Source organism: Camellia sinensis, chromosome 6 (assembly GCF_055761805.1).
Source record: "Camellia sinensis isolate YWXY chromosome 6, ASM5576180v1, whole genome shotgun sequence".
Classification (NCBI taxonomy): domain Eukaryota; kingdom Viridiplantae; phylum Streptophyta; class Magnoliopsida; order Ericales; family Theaceae; genus Camellia; species Camellia sinensis.
Genome location: NC_138966.1, coordinates 199,949,071 through 199,965,707, shown reverse-complemented (window position 1 = coordinate 199,965,707; position 16,637 = coordinate 199,949,071). Strand labels below are relative to the sequence as shown.

At 33.2% G+C, this 16,637-nt stretch overlaps 2 protein-coding genes across 2 annotated transcripts; one reads left to right on the top strand and one right to left on the bottom strand.

Moving 5' to 3' along the window:
• Nucleotides 1-461: 461 nt before the first annotated feature.
• On the bottom strand, nucleotides 462-3,266 carry LOC145793992 (uncharacterized). The gene is made up of 3 exons (XM_082876910.1): nucleotides 2,727-3,266; nucleotides 2,220-2,630; nucleotides 462-2,141 (listed from the first exon to the last, which is right to left on the bottom strand). The coding sequence occupies exons 1-3, from the start codon at nucleotides 3,264-3,266 to the stop codon at nucleotides 462-464; spliced, it is 2,631 nt and encodes an 876-aa protein (XP_082733036.1).
• A 3,023-nt stretch (nucleotides 3,267-6,289) lies between these two features.
• Nucleotides 6,290-16,637, top strand: LOC114269397 (putative beta-D-xylosidase). Its single transcript, XM_028210696.2, has 7 exons — nucleotides 6,290-6,890; nucleotides 11,291-11,569; nucleotides 13,394-13,563; nucleotides 14,301-14,398; nucleotides 14,517-14,867; nucleotides 15,130-15,543; nucleotides 15,755-16,637. Exons 1-7 carry the CDS (start codon nucleotides 6,492-6,494, stop codon nucleotides 16,351-16,353), a joined length of 2,310 nt encoding a protein of 769 aa, XP_028066497.2. The 5' UTR covers nucleotides 6,290-6,491; the 3' UTR covers nucleotides 16,354-16,637.

Here is a 16,637-nt window from a genome sequence, read left to right as displayed (position 1 = left end):
GCTTGAGATTCTCTCCCTTGTTCCGTTGGCAAGTTTCACAACTCCGGATATACTCTCGTAGAAAATTTCTCATGCCTTGCCAATAAAAAAATAGACCTTACTCTTTGCAAAGTTTTGTGAAGCCCTTCATGAGCACTAGAATGCATCTCCTTAACAATAAGAGGAATCAAAGCAAAATCAGCCGCTAAATAAATCTTATTCTTGAAGTAAAGGATACCTTCTTTGTAGTCCCATGGCCCGATAGCTTCTCCTTGTTTGCATAGCTTAACTAATCGTTGCAAGCTAGGATGATTACCAACCTCTTCTTTTATTGACTCCATCCATGTAGGGATCGGCGCCAACAAAGTAAGTAATTGGCCTGCCTCGTCTCTACGTGAGAGTGCATCAGCCACACAATTCTCATTCCCCTTTTTATATTCGATGAAAAAGTCAAACCCCATCAATTTCACTAACCACTTCTCTTAGGCTGCAGTGGTGATCTTTTGTTCCCATAAATGCTTGAGACTACGCTGATCCGTTCGAACAATGAACTTCCTTCCCAATAAATATGGCCTCCACTTTTGCACTGCAAGAATTAGTGCCAACATCTCTTTTTCATAGGTAGATAAAAGTAAATTTTTACCTTGCAAAGCATGGCTGAAAAATGCAATGGGTCTCTTGTTTTGCATGAGAACCCCTCCAATTCCAGATCCCGATGCATCACATTCGACTATAAACGGATGGTTGAAATCTGGAAGGGCCAACACCGGTGCTCGGGTCATTGCTTTCTTTAGTTCTTCGAAGGATTCTTCTACCATGGAATTCCATTCAAAGCACCCCTTTTTTAGCATCTGAGTTAGAGGTCTAGCAATCCTACCGTAGTGTTCAATAAACTTCCTGTAATACCCAGTCAATCCAAGGAAACCCCTTAATGCCTTAACCGTTTTTGGCTTAGGCCATTCTTGCATAGCAGCAATTTTTTCAGGGTCTGCAGCTACACCTTCAGTGGTTATTACATGGCCCAAGTATTTGACTTCCTGTTGAGCAAATGTGCATTTCTCTTTTTTCACAAATAACTGGTTAGTCTTCAAAATATTTAAAGTAACTCCAAGATGCTTCATGTGCTCATCCCATGATTTACTGTAAATTAGAATATCATCAAAAAATACAACGATGAACTTACAGAGGTGGATCTTGAATATCTCATTCATCAAGGATTGAAAGGTAGAGGGGGCGTTGGTAAGGCCGAAGGGCATTACGAGGAACTCATAATGTCCTTGATGTGTTCGAAATGCTGTCTTAGTGATGTCTTCAAGATGCACCCTTATTTGGTGGTAACCAGATCGTAGATCTAACTTGGTAAAAAATTTTGCTCCATGGAGTTCATCTAACAATTCATCAATGACTGGTATAGGGAATTTATCTTTAATGGTAATCCGGTTCAAGCCTCTGTAATCAACACAGAGCCTCCAAGACCCATCATGTTTCTTTACCAACAATACTGGGGAAGAGTAAGGACTTTGACTCAGTCGGATCACCCCAGAGTTCAGCATGTCAGCCACCAATTTTTCAATCTCATTTTTTTGATAATGAGGGTGTCTATATGGTCTCATGCTAACTGCTTCACTTCCTTGCTTTAAGGGAATTTTGTGATCATGGGTCCTAGGAGGAGGCAATCCATGGGGCTCCTTGAACACATCCTGATAATAGCTCAAAATTTGCTGCAACTCTAGTGTATTTAATTCCAAAGCCAAGTGTGTTGAGAGATTACCTTGTGTGGTCTGCACTGAGAGAGAATAAATCTGCAACAGAGCTCCTGTCTTCTTTTTTCTAAATTCCTTGGTAATTTCCTTTTCACCCACAACCTTGTTTTCTGGAGCAGCTAAGCCAGTAAACACCACATCTTTTCCCTCATGACAAAACTTTATTTGCAGCTTAGAGAAATCCCAAATAATAGGTCCCAACGTACTCAACCATTGGGCACCAAGAACAGCATCACACCCTTCTAATGGAAGCAAGAAGTAATTTGCTGTAATACGAACTCCTTGAATAATTGTGCAAATTCCCTTACAACGGCCAGAGCTGCTAATCTTTTCTCCGTTGGCGACGACAACTTCAAATCTTCCCGCCGAGTTAGGTGAAACACCAAGCTTACGGGCAACCTTACTATTCAAAAAATTATGAGCACTTCCTGAATCAATCAAAAGTGTTATTTGATGTTGGCCAATCCGACCTCACACCTTCATGGTTTGTGGAGCTCGTGCGCCATAGATAGCATGAAGCAAAATTCCTGGAGTTTCTTCATTTTCCTTGAGTTCTATCACCTCCATGTCTACATCATCATCCTCCTTATCTGACCAACTCCCTTCAATGAGAAATAATTTTTTACACCGATGTCTTGGGCTGAACTTTTCATTGCAATTGAAACATAAACCTTTGCTTCTTCTATCATAGAGTTCAGCGGGACTAAGTCTTTTGATAGGCAAGGGACTTGAGTTAGGAATTGAAGAACGATTAGGAATTGTTTTGCGTGCCTCCGGTTGAACAGTCCGATGATTGGAGTAACAACGCGCCTCATATAGCCTTGCTAATCCAATAACAGCAGAGAGTGTGACAGGTCGACTAGCTTGGACATCAGCCTTGATACTTTCCTTCAACCCGCTTATGAAACAACCAACTTGATGCGATGGTGTCAACCTCCCTACTCGAACCAGCAACTTCTCAAACTGGGCTTGGTATTCTCATACGGAACCAATTTGTTGTAGCTTTGTTAACTCACCAAAGAAGTCTTGAAACTTGGTAGGCCCATATCTGTTAAGTAGTCCTTGTTTAAAGTCTTCCCACGATATGATCGGAGCCTCTTCTTTCAACAACTGGTACCAAAGTTGGGCGTCATCTTCAAGGTTAAAGGATGCTAGTGGCACTCCATCAGCTTCAGGCGTTTGATGAAAATCGTAAAATTGTTCAGCCCGACAAACCCAACTTGTCGGATCCTCGATTCCATTGAAGCGTGGAAAATCAAGCTTCACCGTCTTGGGCAAATATTGAGGGGCAGAGTTGCTACATACTTCGCGGTTGGTTCCTCTACTTCCAAGGGTTCGTCCTCCAACACTTTGATTTTGGTTGTGAGAACTTTCTCCAGGGTCACGAACTTGGTTGGTCATGATGTGGTCCAACCTGGTATTCATGGCTGCGAACATCTCTTGCATCTCTTTCATCATTCTTTCCTGCCCAGTTGCTAAAGAGTTGACATCAGTCTCCAATTGCCCCAACCGCTGCTCCTCCATGCCTAGCTCTGATACCAAGCTGTTATGTGTGGCTGCAACAGAGCTGATGTTCTTGTTCTTCTGTTTACCTATTTTTGCTAGAAATGATAGACAACAAAAACAGAGTTGCTATGAGAGAGTTGGGAACAGGGAAATCAAAAAGAAAAGGGGTTTGCTTGGAGGGAAACCCAATCCTCCAATATCACACAAGTGTGGAATAAAATTCTGGATAATTATTTCCAATTGAGATCAGTACAATATATAGAAAATAAAGTGAATCATTCTGCCAAAGTTCAGTTACCAATATCACACTAAAATAGGAACAAACCCACTATCTCACTACACTTGGAACAACCCAACAAAATAGGAACAACCTAACAGCTGATAAACCTGAATTTGAAATTTAAATTATCCTAATATCAAGTAAAGACTTATTCAACTAATTTATTGCAACTGAAGTCCTGCTCTACTAGAAATATCATAGTCAAATATATATCGTTAATGGTATAGAGTGGCCATTTGGGAAGAAGGGGTAAAAAGCTGAGTTTTGCAGCATGAGAAAATAAAGCCATGGCAGCAAAACGCAACAAACCATTTGGGAAGTGGTGTAAAACATAAACCTGTGAAATTACATAACTACCCTTCACGTTTTCAAAAAATTGTTCAAACACACACAATAAGTAAAAAAGTAAATTTTCTAAGTTGGGTAAGGGTATTGTAGTCATGTTAATGTGATGTGACACTATAAACAAATATTAAATCAAAAAGTCAAAAGCTAACTTTTTACCAACTTTTCAAATCACTTTTCAAAAAAGCTAATAAGCTTGATAAAAAATTAAAAGTTAACTTTTTACCAACTTCTCAAAACACTCCAGAAAATCAACTTGTAGATTTTTTTCAGTTACTGTCCTGTGAGTCCTGTGCATTTATTCCACCATGAAATGCAAGATAATATAGTTTGTGAAAAAAGCAACACTACAAAACTAGAGGGAAAAAAAAATCTAGAATTTATGGATATTCAAATTATGTGGATGAGAATGATTTTAAATGTAACTCACAATATAACAACTCTTCATTTACACCATATACTTATTTTTGAACAATTTTTATGGTTCATAAATCTAGAAGGGTGGCATTTCTCTTGTGAAAAACATAGTGGTAGTTGCAAAGAAGATGATAATGATATTAGTGCCTACTTTTAGAATAAAGAAACTATGTCGTGACAAAATCACATTTCTTGTGATATATAATCTTTTGAGAGTTTAGATTACATATATATATATATATATATTGGTTTTCCACGGGCTGTTTGGACTAACTTAACACACACCTCAACTAATCTTTGTTCAAGGTGAGAGTTTGCTGCTAGCAACAAGGTGTTGTAGTTGCCTAGACTCGAACTGGGGAGCAAATCCAATTGAACACCAGAACCTCGCCCAGTGGTGGATAAGCCTCCGGGTCACAAGCTCGTGGTTACATATTAGATGTTTATAACCTCTTCATATTTATAATCACATTCAAAGCCACTTTTTTAAATCTAAGGATTGATTTGAGAAACCCTATAATAATCAAAAAGTTATTAAAAAAAATTAAAAAATTAAAAAAATATACAAAAGGTCAAAAAAATTCTTTTTTTCTCTATTTTTTGCACGTTTTTTTTTTAAGTCAAAAAACTATTTCAAAAAATACTAATTTTTTAACAAAAAAGCTAAAAATTAGGGCAAATTACATATACACCCCTCGAGGTTTGGTAAAATTACAGATACCCCCTGAGGTTTCGGAAATTACATCCCGCCCCCTGAGGTTTGTATTTTCATAACAATTTACCCCCTGAGGTTTATATTTCATAACAAATTACCCCCTAATTTCTTATGTAAATATAGCATTCAGGGGGGAATTCGTAATTTCTCAAACCTCAGGGGGTATTTGTAATTTAGCCAAACCTCGAGGGGTGTATATGTAATTTGCCCTAAAAATTATTAAAATATCCCAAATCAACTCTAAAGCTAAAATGTGCTCATCCACCAAAAAAATTGGATTACACTTTTCTCATATAGTGAATATCTATTGTTATCAACTCGTAGATTTTTTTGATCAGTTACTGTACTGTAAGTCTTGTGCATTTATTTCTGTCATAATTTTTCATTTGGGAGACAGAAGATTGCGAAAAAGGTGACAGAAGTAGTGGAGAAGATGTTAACGATATTTGTGGCCTACTTTTACGTCTAAATATATGAGATTTAAATTTGAACTAATGAAATATGGATGGATTACCAACTTTATATGAGATATTTTAAAATTATAAATTTAAATATATGAAATAAATTTAAAATCAAATTTACATTCAAAAGCTAAAAAATTCAAAGAGATATTTTAAAATTATAAATTTATGATCAAAATCATAAATTCAAAAGAGACAACCTTAAATAATCAAAATTAAATAATTTAAAATTAAAAAACTAAAATAACACAAAAACAAAAATATATCAAATGATCTAACTCCCAAACAAACACAACCTTAGCGTCTATATCAATCCATCCTGACTGAAATGCGTGCTCTACTCTCTCTCTCTCTCTCTCTCTCACTCAGGGACAAATATTTAGGCCAAATTTGAAAGTCTATAAAAAATCAAAAAGTTAAAAAGTTATTCAAAAAATTAAAAAGTTATCATTATTTATCAAAAGTCAAAAATTACGACTGCACAAGTCTCAATTCTAATTTTTCCCTACACACTAATTTATACAATTTTTTAATACACATTTTTCTATAAAAAGTCAAAAAATTAACTTAAACATTCATATTTTTTTCTTCAATTTTTTAGTCCAAAAAAATAAAAAGTGCACTTATTTAGGACACCCCAAACAACTCCTAATATCCTCAAAATATCATGTGTTTATACTCTGCAATCAAGCATTCTTCTTATATTTTTTAATCATCTAACACAATATCTCACATATTCACCTTCTCTACTAATCATAATATTATAAAATATCACGTGTTCATATTCCAAAATTAATAAATAATTATCACCACTTTTAGAGCAGGAACATCATTCTTAGTTCTAACTTGTAAAGATCGAACGACGTGGAAAAGTTATCCAACTAGTTATCCCACATCATCACCCTTCACTTAAACGCAACCACCTCTCTCTCACTCCCTACACAAATATATATAAACACACAAAAACACCATCACTCTCACCCTCACACAAGACCATAACAAAACTCTAATAAAAAAAAGAAGAAATGTATAGGAATAAGTCACACACATATCTCTCACTACTACTATCTCTATTTCTCCTCGCCTCTGCTCCTACATCCGAGTCTCGCCCCGCTTTCGCATGCGACGGAGCGACTCGAAACCTGCCCTTCTGCAGGGTATCCCTGCCCATACAAGACAGAGTAAGGGACTTGATCGGACGGCTTACATTGCAGGAGAAGATTAGGTTGCTGGTGAACAATGCGGCCGCGGTGCCCAGGCTGGGGATCAAAGGCTACGAGTGGTGGTCCGAGGCTCTTCATGGGGTCTCCAATGCCGATCCCGGTGTTAAGTTTGGTGGGGCCTTTCCTGGGGCCACTAGTTTTCCTCAAGTCATCTCCACCGCTGCTTCTTTCAATGCCTCACTTTGGGAGCATATTGGACGGGTCAGATTGTTTCTTCTTTTTTACACTCCTCATAAAACTTTTATCGAATTGTAAAGTTTTTTAAAAAAATTAATAATTTGTAATATATTGCGGTAATATCATTTTTGTAAATAACAATATGTGTCTTTTTTTAAATGAAATGTTGCTTATATTGAGTCATATAATTCTGTGTAAAAAAAATTTATAATTTTTTTTTTCTAATATATCATTACTCAATTTGGTTATCCTATTGTTACAAATTTATATTTTGAAAAATGATATTCATACAAAATGTTTACATTTTTTAAAATATAAGTCATTTTAATAATTTTTAAAAAATAATAAGAAAATCAAAATTTATCACGTCATCTCATATTAATTTTATACATAAATTTTCTATTTGTATATGATTATTTACGTGTCAATACAGTACAGTACTGTTTATATATTTATTCTTGATTGCCATAGAAGGTGACATAAAACAGTAAACAAATCTACAAATATATGACTTTAACTAATTCTCTACAACTATAATTACAATTTGGTTGGCCCTGAAATCTTTTTTTTTTTTTTAAGTAAAATTTTCACATAAAAAATGTCCCTGTATCACTCTTATTTCATTACAAAATTAAAGAAAATCTCCTTTACTTATGGTAAAAATATCAATCATATCATTCTATAATTTTTATAAAAAAATTAATTATATAAAAGGTTTCTTAATTAATTATTAATAAATATTACATTATTATTTTTTTTATAAATTTATATATTTTATCTAACTCAATTATAAAAAATACATAACTTCTTTTTTTCTTAGTGACTTAATCCAATTTTCCATATAAAACATTTTTATGTAATGTTTTGTCATGAATGCTGACTTTTGCTTGACTGAGATAGGGTATAAAGTCATAAGGTGTGGGCTGCATGTGGTAGCCAGCTTTTCACTGTTGGTGGGACCATCAAATATTCCTTTCCCATACCTGTGAAAATCTGCTTTTTCTCCCCCATATTTTTTCCATGCCATAGAAAAGATAAAAGAATGGGATTCTATTGCTTGTTTTCAATTTTTTAGAAAATATTTTTCAAAAAATTATATTTTTTTATTTTTCATATTTTTTTATTTTTATTAAAATTTTTTAATATTTTAATTAATTTTTTTTATTTTTAGACGCGCCTAACATAAATACATTTAAAAAGTAAAAAAATTATAAAAAAAATCTTTTAAAAATTCACTAAATACTAAAAATACAAAAAAAATATAAGAATTCAATGCATTTTTTGTATTTTTATGTATTTATTAATTTTTTAAAATATTTTTTCACAAATTTTTTATTTTTTAGATATATCTAACTAAGGTGTATCTAAAAAAGTAAAAAAAAAATGTTTAAAATTTAAAAAATATTCACTAAAAACAAAAGAATACGAAAATCAAAAAACTCAATTTTCAAAAAACTTAATTCAGAAAACTCAAACTAAACACATTGTCTTTTTTTTTTTTTTGGTACATCGGAAATGAGAATGGGATTCTATTCTATCTAATAATAATATTTAGGCAAATTAACAATACAGATTTCCGTCTTAGATTTAATATTTAGGGCAAATTACCAATACAGATTTTCATCTGAGATTTAAGAAATTACAAATTGCCCCTGAGGTATATATTTACATAACAAATTAAGAGGTAGTTGGTTATGCAGATATAAACCTCAGGGGGCGAGATGTAATTTCTCAAATCTCAGGAAAGAATCTGTATTTTAGTCAAACCTCGAAGGGATATTGGTAATTTGCCCCAATATTTATAATAATATTGTCATAAATTTTATTTCCTATGTATTCAAAAAAAAAGTAATATTTTCATAATTAATAATAATAGTATTTATAATAATATTTTTGTAATTTTTTACTTCCGATGTATTGAAAAAAATAATAGTAATATTGTCATAATTAAAATTATTGTTATCAAGATAATTATTGCAAAGAATTTTTTGTAATTTGGGTTTGCGCAATGGAGGAAATTTCCGAGTTGGGTTAATTTTAATTTTTTTTTCTTTTTTTATTTTATCTTTAAATTATCAATTTTGTCTATTTAGTTCTTGAATTTTGTATTTTTTGTTCATGTGATCAAATTAAAGATAATTATACAAATCAATAACATTTGAAGCCTAATTTAATGAAAAAATTGCTTCAAAATTTGAACAATTTAAATTTTACAACAAAATACTCATTTTTCTTTATTATTTTAAATAAATTACGCCCCCATGTGAACAAAATTACAACTAATTTAATTGGTGTTTGTTTATATGATTTAAGCAGTCTGAATTATAAAATTATCTTTTTTGCCAACCAAATTAGAATTTAATGATTATTAATTTGTATAATTGTTTCTAATTGGATCACAGAAACAAAAATTAAAAATTTAAAAATTAAATAGACAAATTTAATAATTTAATAAAAAATAAAAAATAAAAAACTTTAATAATAATTTAAAGGAAAAAGGAAAAATTACCCTTTCCGGTTTTCACAAATTTGGGCTTGAATTTTTTGTAAAGTTTTGGAAAGGCCAAGCTTCATTAATTTGTATAATTGTTTCTAATTGGAACACAGAAACAAAAATTAAAAATTTTAAAAATTAAATAGACAAATTTAATAATTTAATAAAAAAATAAAAAAACTTTAATAATAATTTAAAGGAAAAAGGTAAAATTACCCTTTCCGGTTTTCACAAATTTGGGCTTGAATTTTTTGGAAAGTTTTGGAAAGGCCAAGCCTCTCTCTGATTTGAAATCAGATTGGAGCGTATTATTGAGTCTATGAAATACCACCACAGGTCTTATTTTGATAATCTAAATCGTTCAATGTGTTAATCCTATCGAGTACTTTATCCTTTCAAACAATTACGTTGATCGGATATTGATAGCTACTTAATCGGATTAAATTTCTGTCAATGGTAATTATAATTTTCAAAATAAACGGTTAACAAAAATCTGATCCGATCAAATAACTATCGATATTCGATTAAGGTGATTTTTTACAAAAATAAAATATTCGACAAACTCTACACATTTAATTATTTAAATTATTAAAATAGAATTTATAGTGGACTCCACAGCTCTAACAATATCATCTAATCCACAAAGCCCAACCCTTTTGGAAAACAGGAGAAACTAGTTCTAGGGGGAGCTAGACTGGTAGAGAAGAAGAGACGTGAATTATTGCTAGTGCAACTTAGCTTATACCTCTATTGCATGGCATCAATTTTTAAAATCTTTAAATCTAATAAAACTATATATATTCAAAAAAGTTGATCTACGAGTCATAATTATTCTTAACGTAATATATTTAAGGGGGATGCACCAATAAATCCCAAATTAATAACTTATGCACTGTTTAGTCCTAAAAGTTTTCTTATAGACTGAAAGGTCCCATTACAATGTTAATAACATCAGATACAATGTTAATAACATCAGAGTCATGTTACAAACATTGGATTTCAAACATCTAATGTTCATCAACTTTCAATAATGTTTGAAAATATAGGATGAAAAACATCTAATGTTCATCAGATTTCAATAAATTTTGAAATTATAGAATGAAACATCAGATCATTTACATCATTCACATCATGTTGTTGTAAAAATGGGACTAAATGGAGTATAAGAAAACTTTTAGGACTAAATGGTTCAACGTTTCAAAAATTAGGACTTATGAGTAAATTTTCCTATATTTAAACTTACACTGTACATCATATTTTAAAAATAATTTTTAAAACAAAAATTTATAATAAATAATATTGTCCATGCACCAAATTGCATGACAATGGCTGCGGGTACCACCACCGACAGGGTCCGCATCATCGTTTGGATATTATAAGTAATACCATCAAGTGACGGCTAATGGGCATTTTATATATGTGGTCATCAGCACACCAGTGTGTCAATTATTGAATAATAATAATAAGTCCAATAATTATAGTTAGGCGTCACAATTATCCTTCTATTATAACTTATTCTTATTATGATTACATATATTGAGATATATTGAGATTTGGAATCTGGTGAGCATGCTTTGGAATCAAGGCTTTATCATTTATGTTAAAGGTCCAACTAAATGAAGTTGATCTTTTTGTTTTGTTAATTACATTAGTGTGGTAATGTTGCTTATCAAATGACATGACATTTATAATCCATTGGATTAATACAAAAAAATAAATAAATAAACATTAATAGGGTAATTATTTACTAGTTTCAACGAATAAATAGATAATTATACACATCAATATGGGTATTTTTAAAAACAGATGGCTAAAACAATTTCTTTTTTCTTTTTTTTTCAAATAATAAAATTAAAATATAAAAAACTAAAATACAATCAATTATAAGATGATATATCCATATTGGAATTGGATATTTGATGATGTGCAGGTGGTGTCTGATGAGGCAAGGGCAATGTACAACGGAGGAATGGCTGGGCTAACCTACTGGAGCCCAAATGTGAACATTTTTAGAGACCCTAGATGGGGCAGGGGCCAAGAAACTCCCGGCGAAGACCCCGTTTTGGCTGGAAAATACGCGGCCAGCTACGTCCGGGGACTCCAGGGCAACTCCGGCAACCAGTTGAAGGTGGCTGCTTGTTGCAAACACTACACTGCCTATGATCTCGATAACTGGAACAGCGTCGATCGATACCGTTTCAATGCTAGGGTACATTTTATTCTTCTCAATTATTATTATTATTAACGTCTTGTCTTACCAGATATCTGTGACTTACTAACAACTACTAGTATTACTTGTTGGATGGGTCCAAAGACCATTTAATTAATTTTCAACGTACACTAATGTCCTCCATATGATCATAAAAGAAAAGACTTGACAACTGGAATGATCTTTTCCCATCATCCCACTAGCTGAAATAATGCTTCTGTGATGCCCCCAAAAGTCTAATATCTGTGTTTTTTAAGAATAGTCCTACCAAACCAAATAAATCTTTATTTATTTATTTTTAGTTTTTTTTTTTTTTTATTTTGTTTTGGGGGATTTAAGACCATTGGTTTGCTAATAGCTTTGGAGTATTTGTGGGTAAAAATCACCAACCACAATTTATACATATATGTTTGTGTGAATATGTGTTTTGATTGTATCTTTTATTTTTATTTTTATTAAAAATAGAAGGTAGGTATATTAATAAAATTGTGTTAAAACTTAAATGGGCCGTTTCTGATTCATCCGTTTGAATTTTAAACCTTCCTCTCTCACTATATTCTAAAACACGACTACATGTCATTCAACCACAACAATCTTAGCATATTTTAACTATATAATCCGCTACTTTATATTTAAATGAATAATAAAAGTATAACCATGCATGTAGTCATGTACTAAAATTTAAAAAAAAGGGAATTTTGAGCATTTCATACACGCAACGTTGACATGCGCGTGTCACGTTGTATCCATTTGATTAGGGGGACCATTGGCTTGGAATAACCCTTACTTTATTTTGGCATTTATCCATATGGAAATTAATTCGTATCTTTTTAGGTTTAGGATCGCTTGTCTCAAATCTTCTCTTTATTATAAAAATTAAGAAAAATTAATCAAGTGATAGGGATAGAATTTGGGACCAGAAATAATGAAAATAGAAGATCTAAACTGGTTCCTGCTGTGCCAGGCTGCTGTGAAGTTTATTGAGGGTGTGTCCCGAGTCTTTTTCGATAATTTAAACCGTTAATATTGTAAGGTTCGTCGAATAGATCGTTCATGTAAAAAATCAAGTAAATCGGACATCTGTAGCCTCTTGATAAGAGCACATTTCTTTCTCAAAAAAATAAACGGTTAACATGATTTCAATAATTTTTTAAAAACAATTAGGACTTGATCATTGGGTTACAAATATCCGATTAACTTAATTTTTTTATATAGATGATATACTCGACAAACCTTACAATAGAAACAATTCAGATTATCAAAATATAGTCAGAAAATTCCTTTGTGAGACCTCACAACAATAATGATGTGGCATAAAGCACAACCGCAACCCTCAACCCCGTAAAAATAAGTCCCTTTTCTTGACATTTATTTATTACCATGTGTGGCATTCTCGCATTAGTATGGCATTACATGGGACTCATAACAATCAACACCTAAAATGTTGCGTGCACAGTTAAGTCCAAAAAAAAATTATTTATTTGTGTGGTACAACGGTTTTAAAACAAGAGATATTATGAAATAAAAGATTCAAAACTCTCCTCTCTTTTTTTCAACAATTATTCATATTTATATATGATATTATCATACATAACATCTGAACCATTAATGAGTATGGACCATATGAGAATTGTTATTAATTAATGGTTGAGATGTCCATAACTTCTCTATTTTTCTTCCCTATGACATCTTGTGAGCTTTGTTGGACTATTATGACTCAACATGGGCAAGGGACGATCAAAAGAAATGGACCTTGGTTTCGTAATTATTAACACTAAAAAATAAAAAAATAAATTTAAAAAAATAGAAATGTTTAATGGGCAGGTAAGCAAGCAAGACTTGGCGGACACATATGATGTACCATTTAAAGCGTGTGTAGTGGAAGGGAAAGTAGCAGGTGTAATGTGCTCATACAATCAAGTTAATGGCAAACCCACTTGTGCTGACCCTGATCTCCTCCGCAACACCATCCGTGGTCAATGGCACCTCAATGGGTTAGCCCTATTTCAATTCATAAAATTTTTTAAAATTAAATCTTACTTACAAATTCTATAAAATATTATCCTATATTATGTGTTTGGTTTTCTTAAGAGACTTAATGTGCACAACATATATATATTATCAAATACATTTTTTAAATTTTTTTTTCACATTTTTTATGTAAATTCATAAAACAGAGTTTAGCTCCTTTCTAGTCTTTTATCGAACTAGAGAGATCCAGTCCAGCACATTGTGGACTTATATTAGAACTTACTCGATAATTCAAACCGTTATTTTATAAAACCCATTGAATATATTATTAATATAAAAAATCAAATTAATCTGGTATTAATAATTATTTGATCAAAACACATGTCTGGAAAAAAAAAAGTTGCACTATCTTCAAAATCATATAATCCATTCATATTTTTTATTATCAATATTCGATCAATTTGATTTTTGGCATAAATAATATACTCAATGAAACTTACAAAATAAACGATTTATATCATCTAGACATACTCAATATGGACCCACAATAGTCCTGATTGGAGAGGAGCTGTTGCAAACCATATATATACATGTAAAACTATCATATCTTTAAAATACATAAAATTCATATCCATTTTAAATGTAATTGATACCATATTAAATTTAAATCTACACTATATATTTAAATTATGAATATTTTTTTGTGGGTAAGCATTTTTTTATGGTCTATTTTGATTTTTGGGTTCGTGGGCCCAAACAGTTACATTGTTTCAGATTGTAACGCTGTTGGGGTTTTATATGACACTCAACACTACACAGCCACACCAGAAGACGCAGCGGCAGCCACCATCAAAGCAGGCTAGTAACACCCTAACACTTGTCTTCCAAATATAAAACCAAAAAAAAAATATTAATATAAAAAAAAATAAACAAACAAACAAACACACACTAAAGAAATTCGGGAAATTTTATACAGGCCTGGACTTGGAGTGTGGGCCTTTTTTAGCGATCCACACCGAGCAGGCCGTACGGCAAGGAAAACTGGGCGAGGCCGATGTTAATGGGGCCCTAATCAATACGCTTTCGGTCCAGATGCGTTTGGGCATGTTTGATGGTGAGCCGTCGAGTCAGCCATATGGGAATCTAGGCCCAAGAGATGTATGTACCCCGGCCCACCAACAGCTAGCCCTCGAGGCAGCCCGGCAAGGCATTGTGCTTCTACAAAACCGTGGCCGGTCACTGCCACTCTCCACCCAGCTCCACCGTACTGTTGCCGTCATTGGGCCCAATTCTGATGTTACTGTCACTATGCTCGGAAACTATGCCGGTATGTCAAATATTTGTATTTTTTTCCCATAAATTTGTCCCATTTTTTTAAAAATTAATTCAATTATTTATTGAATTGATATCTAATCCCCACATAATGGGCCAAACTCTTGAGGCCCTTGATAATTTTTGAATTTCTTCTTGAAACTTTGGCACAAAGTGTTTCAATTAATTTAATATGAACAAACCAACAATTAACTTACCAAAAAATTAAAATTTTGGTTAAATTTCATTTTATATTATAAGCTTTTTATATGATGCAGGTGTTGCATGTGGTTTCACCACTCCCCTACAAGGCATAGAGAGGTATGTTAGGACAATTCATCAATCGGGTTGCGACAGTGTTGCTTGCTCCAATAACCAGCTCTTTGGGGTGGCTGAAACAGCTGCTCGCCAGGCCGATGCGACGGTCTTAGTGATGGGCCTTGACCAATCGATAGAAACAGAATTCAAGGACCGGGTAGGGCTCTTATTACCCGGGCCCCAACAGGAGCTTGTGTCTCGAGTTGCCATGGCGTCTAGAGGCCCGGTGGTATTGGTCCTAATGTCCGGTGGGCCTATTGATGTTTCTTTCGCCAAGAACGATCCTCGTATTGGGGCCATCTTGTGGGTTGGGTACCCGGGTCAGGCTGGAGGAACTGCCATTGCTGATGTTCTATTTGGAAGAACCAATCCAGGTACTTATTATGCATTGCCAATCCAAGTGTTTAAATTTAGAAAGATGGGACAAAAATGGCAACAGTTATCAAAATTTAAGGAATGAAGAAAATGTATTATTACCTGTTTTCAAAACATTTTTTTTTTTTTCCATGGCAAATGGAAAATAAGAAACTGACGATGTTATCGAATGCAGTCTTAAGTAGTGCTCTCGTGTGTTTGATTTTCCAGGAGGAAGGCTACCCATGACATGGTATCCACAGGACTACCTAGCCAAGGCACCAATGACAAACATGGCTATGCGAGCTAACCCATCTAGTGGCTACCCAGGTCGAACCTACCGGTTCTACAAAGGCCCAGTGGTATTCCCATTTGGGCATGGCTTGAGCTACACCACTTTTGCCCATGAGCTAGCCCATGCTCCAACTACTGTTTCAGTACCTCTAACAAGCCTCTATGGACTCCAAAATTCAACCACATTTAACAATGGCATAAGGGTCACGCACACAAATTGTGACACACTAATACTTGGAATACACATTGATGTAAAAAATACCGGTGATATGGATGGGACTCACACAATGCTCGTGTTCTCAACCCCGCCTGTCGGAAAATGGGGTGCAAATAAGCAATTAATAGGATTTAAAAAGGTGCATGTGGTGGCCCGAGGGCGACAGAGGGTTAAGATTCATGTTCATGTATGCAACCAACTCAGTGTTGTTGACCAATTCGGAATTCGAAGGATTCCAATAGGTGAACATAGTCTTCATATTGGTGATATTAAGCATTCCATCTCTCTCCAAGTAACATTAGACAACATAAAAACCTAGTGAATATCATGGAGTAACCATTATATATACCCAATAACAAAAGCAAGTGTAAAAATTAAGCATGCTTATTAGTCAATTAAAGCATAAAAGAAATTTAAAAATAAATAAATAAATAAATAAGGGGTTGATAGAGAAGATATTGGAACTAAATACATAAAGTGTTGGTTGAATTTGATGTTGTAGGTTGCTAAGTGTGCTTGAAATGTAATTTGTGCTCCTTAAAGGATTACTCAATGGTTGTGGTGAATAATATGTGAAATAAATACTACTATTTAAGTATGAAA